Source organism: Lynx canadensis, chromosome D1, assembly GCF_007474595.2.
Source record: "Lynx canadensis isolate LIC74 chromosome D1, mLynCan4.pri.v2, whole genome shotgun sequence".
In the NCBI taxonomy this organism is placed as follows: domain Eukaryota; kingdom Metazoa; phylum Chordata; class Mammalia; order Carnivora; family Felidae; genus Lynx; species Lynx canadensis.
The window spans coordinates 100,952,983-100,962,297 of record NC_044312.2 but is presented as its reverse complement, the minus strand read 5'-3'; the positions used below and the strand labels follow the sequence as shown (position 1 = coordinate 100,962,297).

At 39.5% G+C, this 9,315-nt stretch overlaps 1 protein-coding gene across 1 annotated transcript; it reads right to left on the bottom strand.

Moving 5' to 3' along the window:
* Positions 1-1,913: 1,913 nt before the first annotated feature.
* Positions 1,914-2,822, bottom strand: LOC115525827 (olfactory receptor 4C11-like). The gene has a single exon (XM_030333214.1). The coding sequence runs from the start codon at positions 2,820-2,822 to the stop codon at positions 1,914-1,916; it is 909 nt and encodes a 302-aa protein (XP_030189074.1).
* Positions 2,823-9,315: the final 6,493 nt, after the last annotated feature.

The following is a 9,315-nucleotide window of genomic DNA, read 5'->3' as shown; positions in this document are numbered from 1 at the left end:
AAATCCCCCAAAGGGAAGGCAAATAAAAAGCTTTCAACATTTGCCAGAAGCAGAGTCAGCCAATTTGTTAAGTTACCAGGTCAAGTAAGACCTTTCTGTCCCCTGACCACTTCTCCCACCCCTCCCAACTGAGTCCTTATCTAAAATCTGGGGGAATCTAGACTCTATATGATCTAAGAATGAGAAGAAACTTCATGAAGCTTTCCAAGCACACACAAACATATCTTTTCTCTCGCTATATAAAATTTTAAGGAGCAACAAGAGATAAGAATTAAAAAAAAAAGTTTTATTATGTCTTGGTTACTTAAGAACCAATAATACTAAATATAATAATCACATGACCAGATTCAAAGGTTTCAAAAATGAAACTGCAAGACACAAAATTAGGGAAATCAGGAGTGTTCACTTAGAATAGGAAACATAATTGCCTCTTGTAAATATGGCCCTGAGAGCTCTGACAAAGGTCCTCTTTGGGACTTAACTATTTATTCTGCCACCTTTTTCTATGTAAGAATCCTGGGCATCTTTGATGGGACATGATAACAGTTGGTGTTCAGTTGGTAGAAATGTTTCACATACTCATGACGTTCATTGGATTCTTTTCTCATTAGCCTATATCACTCAAAGTAATACTTCTTGGTGCCAACTTGATGGGAATTATAAACTCAGATACTGAAATAGAATCACATGACGGTACTTAATTATGAGATCGTGATGCGGTGTGGTGCTGTATGCATCACACGCCTCAATTATGTCATCTTCAAAAATGCAAATACGTATTTTAAAACGTCCTCCTACAAAACCAAAAGACCAAAATTGAAAAGCACTGAGGCAGCCTTTCCCATCCTGGATTCTTCCAGGGAATCTGAAACTGGATTTTTCAGACACTATTCAGAGGCAAAAAAGAAACTGTTTCCATGATGCCCAAATACACATGACAGCCAGGAAAGCTAAGCCAAGCTAGGTCAATGTTATAGAGATACCCTGAAATTGCATTTTTTTTCCTCCAAAAGTTCAGATACCCAAAAAGTGCTTCTCCAAATATAAAAAGAGCAAAGCTTCTTCTCTCCTCACCTTTTCTTTCTCTTCATTGTTCATTGTGCATTGTTCTCTAACCTCTCTTCTATCCTATATCCCTCCACATATTCCTGCTGCCAACCACCTCACTGCCTCTTCTCTGTGAAGATCATGGGGACAGACAGCCTGACAAAAAGCAGATACCGCCCATCACAGCCAAGTGTAAAACTCTCCTTCTCCCACCATTCACAGACTTTGAGAGTGTTTTCCAGGGACAGTCCAGGTTTTCAGTGAGGTTTCCAGCTTTTCGTGGAGTTTGAGGGTCCATCCATGTAGGTGCCCCAGTGAGTCAGGCTCAGGAACAGATTCCACCATAGAATTTTCTCAGAACATCTTCTGCAAGTCCCAGGTTGTCAAGACCGCTACCTCCATTTCTAGGTTCCAGTTCCATATGGATTAGCTCCATGTCCAAGTTCTTGAGGACCAGAATAAAATCTAGAAAAAGAATTGGTGTGTGCACACACATACACACACTACACAATCATGCTGCCACTAGTCAGTACATTTCTTTCTAAATACAAATACAAATTTGTACAGGAAGCGAGATTATCATGAAAACATGGCCAGATGTCAACTAAGGACCAGCTTAAGTTGTTCAAAATGGTTACGAACTTCAAGTAATCCTATTCTAATGCACTCCTTTCAGAAAAAGGGATATGTACTTATTTGTATTTATCACTATTAATACAAATAAATATATGCAATATGAGTACAATTAAAATTTCTCAATTGTTTTTCCCCCAATGAGAAAATTTTACTTTTCCTGTCCATGAAGGAAAATCAAGCTCTTAAGGAAATATACATTAGAATCCCTGAATATCCTGTATCAACAGAAGTCATACTTTGCTACACCATAACTTTTTCATGGCATTTTTCACTTCAACATTCCTCAGGGTATAGATCAGAGGGTTGAGCAAGGGCGTCCCAATTGTATAAAACACAGCCACCATTTTGTCTATTGGAAATGTGGTTGGTGGGCGTGTGTATATGAATATACATGGACCAAAAAATAGGACAACCACAATAAAGTGGGAGGTGCAGGTGGAAAGGGCTTTTCGCCTTCCTTCAGCACTGTGGTTTCGCAGAGAGTACAAGATGCCAACATAGGAGATAAGCAGGATTATGAAACTCACCGTGCATATGGCCCCACTGTTAGAAACAAGTAGCAAATTTATCACGTAAGTGTCCATACAGGCAAGTTTCAACAAGGGCTGAAAGTCACAGAAATAGTGGTCAATCACGTTGGGGCCACAGAAAGGCAATCTCAAAGCCAGGAAAATTTGTGCTGAAGAGTGGATACAGGATCCCACCCAGCTCAAACTCATCAGCACACTGCAGACATGCTGGCTCATGATGGTTGTGTATCGCAAGGGCTTACAAATAGCTATGTAGCGATCAAAAGCCATGAGGATGAGCACGAAGATTTCCAGGCACCCAAAGAAATGAGCTGCAAAGACCTGAGTCATGCACTCATTGTACGAAATGGTATTCTTCTGAGTAATGGCACCCACAATCAACCTGGGAGCTGTGGATGTAGACAGGCAAGCATCAGCAAACGACAGATAGAATAGGAAGAAGTACATGGGACTCCCAAGGGTCCTGCTTGTTTTAATAGTCACCAAAATGAGAAAGTTCCCCGACAGTGTCGCAAGGTAAAGAATCAAGAAGACCCCAAATATCGCCTTCTGCTTTCCTGCATCCTGTGTCAACCCAAAGAGAATGAATTCAGTCACACTGCTATTCATCGCAATTCTACTGGCTGAAAGTAAGGTGCAGTTGAGGACAAGGGCTGAATCTGCAAAGAGAAGAAAAGAAGTGACAGCTTGGGAAGATCGGTGGGCTGAACTCTGAATGCCTTGCTTTTGCTCCATGTTATGTAACCTCTGACTGCCTTCAATCCTCTATGACTCTTGGTAAATGTGCAGATGCCCAAGCCTCTCCCAGATCTACCTGTCAATTCAGAAGCTAACTTCCTTGGATCAAAGCCTTTGCATTTCGGGAGGTAAAATTAAATGTCCTTTAAAAATTCAATTCCTACCAAGATAGAAAACTGCAGCACTTGAACTTTCCTTGGGCAAGTGACTTATCTCGCTGGAAATTTAGCCTTCATATGAAAAATACAGTGCAAATATTTGCCTTACCTGATCCTGAGTTTCCCTAAGAATTAAACATATTTTTATGCACACATATAGACACATATATTTCACGTGTTATGCATTTTATCTACATGCTTTGAATTCTGAAAAACACTATTCCACTATAATTAAGCACTCATACTGTTGAGGAGTCCCTCTTGATGAAAATATTCTCAGTTCAGTTCACTCATTTTTGGGTCTCTGACCCCTTCATCTCTGACCCCGTCAATATCTTGGATGAAATATGATTTACAAAAATCTATTTTCACAGTCTTTTACTTACACCTCTCGTGTTCAATGTCAACTTCCCTGATGCATTATATGACAAATGTCAGGACAACTTTGAGGTTGGCATAATTGAGGAATATCGTTTACCTTCTTGGCTGTACTGTTGAACTTAACTCATTATAATATTGAGCATTTCGGCCTATGAATTCAACATGCTATAAAATTCCTAATGATGCCTATAATCTAAATTGTGTTTTTTACTCCGAGTTGTTCCTTTTTACTCTGAATTCGTTAGGATACTTCTAAAAATATCATCTGAATATTATTCCATGATTCCAACATACTATGTTATGATTGTTCTATTTCAAGTCCTTGTTCCTAGCACGTATAGTTTGTCGTCGAAATCATCATATAATAACATTTTGTGTCCTGATTATGACTTGGAATTATTATAACACTTCTTCCCATGTTATTATACTTTTCATTAGTTTCATTGTTAATTTAATTATGTGACACTGTCTAAATTTTTATAAGTGGCATCTTTTTGACCATTTGTCCTTTGAGAAATTTACATTGCTTCCAATTTTCACTCACATAGATAACAACTCAGAGTAATATCCCAAGTATGATATTGCCATCCCAAAGCTAGAGATTATCATTGCTATTTATAATCATTAAAAACGTTTTTCAATATTTTGTGTCTATTCGTTAGCTATATTTTATTATAGAATAATTCATGATTAACATTAATTATTCAAATGACACAGGAAAATGAGAGAAGAAAATTAAAATTTGTCTCCAGTTTATTGAATCTATAATCCTACTCTCCAGAAATAACTACTTTTGGTTTCTTCTATGCCATTTAAGAAAGATCCTATCAATATATTTACATATGTGTGTATTTCTACATCTTTTTACTATGTAAAGATATGGTCAATATTTCAAGGTTGAGGATTTTGCAGAAAAGCTGATGAACATGACGACAAACAAAAAGGTTTTGTTTTGACAGGATCTGATTCTCTCATTTGGTTAACAGAAAAAATTGTATTAAAATATGCGTATACATTTTTGACCCCAACCACATTTTACATTGTTGCCACGATTTTCATGAAAATAGTGTTCTTTTGAGAATGCTTTATCTTTGTTCACTTCATATTTTGCAATCATGATATTTTATCTGGGATGGCTATTCATCTAGAAAAATAACTGCGTTTTTTTATTCAATGACACGGTTGCTGCAGTCAGATGTCTTGGGTTCAAATCCCAGCTCCACTATTTACTACCTTGGGAAAGCCACTTTTAAACATAACCAGGGTTACTCTGCAGATGAACTGAGAAAAAGACCCAGCATATAATAAGTGAGAATTGTGTAAGTCCCAGCCTCTGCTACTTTCCCTATTCTGATTTCATTTTTTCCCTTTTCTGTGACTTTTTTTTTCCTTTTCTTATTACAAGCTACCAATTTCCCCATTCTCATTTAGCCTTTTTTTCCAACATTTTAAAATTACACTATCTATGCACTTCTCTCACAATTCCATAGTTATCTTTCATTTGAAATATTGAATCCCAATTATCTGGATTCTTTTATTGTAAAGAATGGGCAGAATACTTGTTCTTAATGACTTTTGAGTTTTAAGACACATGTAGATGCAATACTACATCTGTACCACTGTTTTTCACACTAGTTTCCTTCCCCCAGTGGCTGAAATCATCTCGGCACTGTGGTTCCTGCTAATTTGCTCGCGGTGATCAGAAGCTGGGAATGGCAACTCCAAACATCGTTCATAAATACTAAAAAACAGGGGCGCCTGGGTGGCTCAGTTGGTTGAGCACCCGACTTTGGCTCAGGTCATGATCTCACGGTTCGTGAGTTCAAGCCCCGCATCGGGCTCTGTGCTGACAGCTTAGAGCCTAGAGCCTGCTTCAAATTCTGTGTCTCCCTCTCTCTCTGCCCCTCCCATTAGCACTCTGTCTCTCTCTGTCTTTCAAAAATGAGTAAATGTTAAAATAAATAAATACTAAAAACCAAATACAAAGTGCAAACAGTTTCCCTATATGTGACCCATGATGACATGAGAGTAGAAATAAAATATACCCTTGGTTGTAAAGAGTTTGTGATCCAAAGATATGAAAATCAGAGGGGTGAGAGCATTTGACATGAAAGAAACCAACCAAAGTTTTAATGGGGATCATGGGACAAATAGAGAAGAACGATGTGAAACCTCTGGTTTAGACGGATTCTAGTGTCACAGCAGAAAAACTTGGAAAAGTAAGGTTTCCTCTCTGCCAAAGGCCATGGAAGCCACATTATGAACTTTGAACATGGTTTTGCAGTCAAGTATGAGATTTGAGGATATACAAGATATGAGAGCTGATTTTATTAAGATTTATTCAGCGCAGAAGAACAGAATCATTCAGCTGTTTATCAAAATTTAATCATCTGGTTTTTCTAAGTTTAGTCTAGTTGGATTTGGGCTTATCTGGAATGAGGTCCCTTCTCCCTTCAAGATGTCAGGGTTGCTGAAGAAACCATCTGAAGAAACCAAGAAGAAACCAAGACCGAAGACATCCATCTTCGTATCCCCTGCACTTAGAAACCCAATGGAGAACATACAGGTGAATCCACTGTGGCCCCAACACAAAGAAGATTGGCCCAGCAGGCATCCCGAGTATGATTCAATGGTGCCTCCAGACCTGTCCCTTCCCCTCTCAGAGGAGGAACAGATGGGCTCCCTCTCAGCTGTCTCTGTGGGGGGCGGGGAGGAGGCAGCAAAATCACAGGCCTCCTCTCAGCTTTAATAGGATCATTTTGTTGTTGTTGCTTTTGACTTTGTTCTTGGTGTTAAGACTTTAGTTTTGTAGAGCAGTGTTAGATTCACAGCAACACCAACACACAGGTACAGAGATTCTCCATCTGGTCCCTAGCCCCCACACAAATATCACTCCTGCCATTATCAACATCTCCCTCCAGAATGGCACATTTCTCGGAACTGAGGAGCCTATTGTGACACACCCTTATCACCCAGAGTCCACAGTTTACCCCAAGGTTCACTCTTGGTGTGGTACATTCTATGGTTTGGATAAACATTAATCACAGACATCCATCATCGTAATATCATACGGAATATTTTCACTGATCTAAAAACAGGATCAGTTTAGATTCTCAAAACATGAGATATAAAAATTCCTTTCACACAGTGTCTAATACTCATTAAGTTCTAAATAAAATGGCTCACACCATTTTGTTGGAGAAAACTAACACTTTGAGGGCGATATCTATGTGAGTTTTCATTGTGAGTATTATTAGCTCATACATAGCATGAAATTGGACTGGTATCTCATAAACCAGTCAGTATTACAAATGGCCTGTCCTGGCATTCGTTAAGTGGGCCCACTATGTTTCTAAACGGAAAGAAAGGACACAATTTCAGATCTTCCCTCTTACCCCCACTCTCCGTCCTCTCCCTCTTTTAACCTCCTTGCTCCAACTTGAAAAGGAAAAGCGGGCATTCGAAAAATATGGTGAATCATAAATTCTAATTCAATGGTTACTGTGGTTTTCAAGTGCAAAGGCTCAAACTCTGTGCCATAGTCTTGCTTACCACCTTTCCTCCGGTGCTTCTGCTCATGTGTGTTCCAGCCATGCCTGACACTTGCTGTCCCTCATGAATATGTCCTGACCATCTCATTCCCTACATTTTCAATGTTTCTTAGTGGCTAAATGACCTTCCTCTGAAACAACTTCCACTCTCCGTTGCTACCTGTGTCTAGAGTACCCAATTCACCCTCTCAGCAAAGCTTTCCAGGTTTTCCCAAACAACCTTCCAGTGTTAAAATCTGTGTGTGTGTGTGTGTGTGTGTGTTTCGTGAATCGTGCAACCCTTGATTAGAGCCATCATTCCTTTTCCCTTTAATATTTTTGTTCATTGGATTTTATATCTCATGAGGCAGGTTCACATTGGCTATTTTGTGCACTTCTGGCCAGTCTGGGAGGCAGGTTAGGAGAGAGCAGTCAGAAAGAAACCAGTACCAGGATGCAAGCCTTTTTTTCTCATGGCAACCTCTCCCTTTGCAGCTAGAGGTAGCCTCCATCTTATCAGCTTTTCTTTTAAAACACCTAATGTGGGGTGCCTGGGTGGTTCACGTGATTAAGCATCAGAATCTTGGTTTCAGTTCATGTCATGATCTCACGGTGCATGGGATCAAGCCCCACATTGGGCCCTGTGCTGACAGCCTGCTTGGGATTCTCTCTCTCCCTCTCTCTGTACCTCCCCGCTCATGACTGCTTGTGCTCTCTCTTTCTCAAAATAAATTAGTAAATATAAATAAATAAATAAATAAATAAATAAATAAAGGGTCAACTGCTTATTTCATTAATTTAAAAACTAAAGAAACCCACAAGTTTAGGGTTCTATACCTCTGCCCCCTTGAATGTACCTCCCTTTCAACAAAAATTGGTCGTGAGAATGTGCTGTCTCAAGCAGAGGCCAGTGAAAGCTGGGAGCCCTGACACATTCAGATCCTCTCATCACAGAGATAAATATGTTCCTGGAGCTTCAAGCTTCTCAGGAGACAGAATTAAATCATGGCAACTGCCCTAAAACCCAGTCCTGCATGGGAGGCAAGGAAAAGAACATAGTTTACTTGGGTTTGAAAACTTACCTTATTTCTTATAAAGAAGGAGATGGGATCCAATAGAGAGCTCCTCGATTTGCTGTCGCAATTCGGATTTACTTTGAAGATGAATCATGCGCAGTATGTTTGCAACATACCAACTGTGCATCCAATTGATCTACTCAGCTTTCCACTGCAGGGTCTACGGGGAGAGGAGATACTCCACAGGTAGCCAGTCTTTCCTAGAAGGCCTGAGTTAGGGCTGTAATATCAGCAGAAAATTTCTCACTTCTATTCTTAGAACTTTCGAGAATAAAGACGAAATATCCTCACTATTCTGTGATACAAACGTCTCTAAAGACAGCTCTGTAAGCCCAAAACAACTCCCTGGCAGAGCAGACGAATTGTACATTTCTTCCTCCTCCCTCCGATATTTATAGAGATTTCATAGAAGTCCACAAATGCCAAGCTTTTGGAGGGACAAGGACTCTGCCCTTCCCACCCAACCCCAAAGGCAAAGCTCAGTCAATCCTGGATCACAGCAAACCATGGTGCCAAGTAATCCCAAACTAGGCTGTCAACAGGCAGATTCTGTCCTCAGAGCCCTTCTCCCTGTCCAGAGTCTGTCCTAAGGGACACCTCACATCTCAGCTACCAAGTGCTCCGCTCCTGTCCCTGCCCTACGGAAAAAGCAAGCAGGTATAGATTACTGAAAGTTCCCAAATGCTCTGCTCTTTCAGTCAAATCTTTCTAACAGCACATAAAGCTCTGAGCCCATGTACAGGTTCAAACCCAGGTGATATAATTGAAGTCTAGCTTCACGATTTACGTCTCTGTGACTTTAGGCAAGTTTCTTAACATCTCCCAGTTTATTTTAGAAAATGTTACTGTTAACGTATAATATTATAAATCTTAATGATACTCTTAAAATATTAAATGACAATGAAAACTACTGTTTGCAATCTCTACAATTTCTAAATATTTTGAAATCAGTAAGTCAGCAGGTAAAGAGAGAAGAGAAAGAAAATGGAAATGAAGATGTTTTACATGTTTTTTTAAATCTTTAAGTCAAGTTAAGTTATAGTTAAGCAATGAAATGCACTTTTTATATTGAACAATTCTATACATTACTCAGTGCTCACCACAAGTGTACCCTTGACCCCCTAATCTGCTTCACCCATCTGCCCACCTCCCCTCTGGCAACCACCAGTGTATTTTCTGGATTTAAGAGTCTGGGTTTTGTATTTTCTCTCTTTCCTTT

What these genes read in the sequence shown, in the direction of transcription:
- LOC115525827 (XM_030333214.1), bottom strand. Translation starts at nt 2,822, where the DNA reads ATGAATAGCAGTGTGACTGAATTCATTCTCTTTGGGTTGACACAGGAT.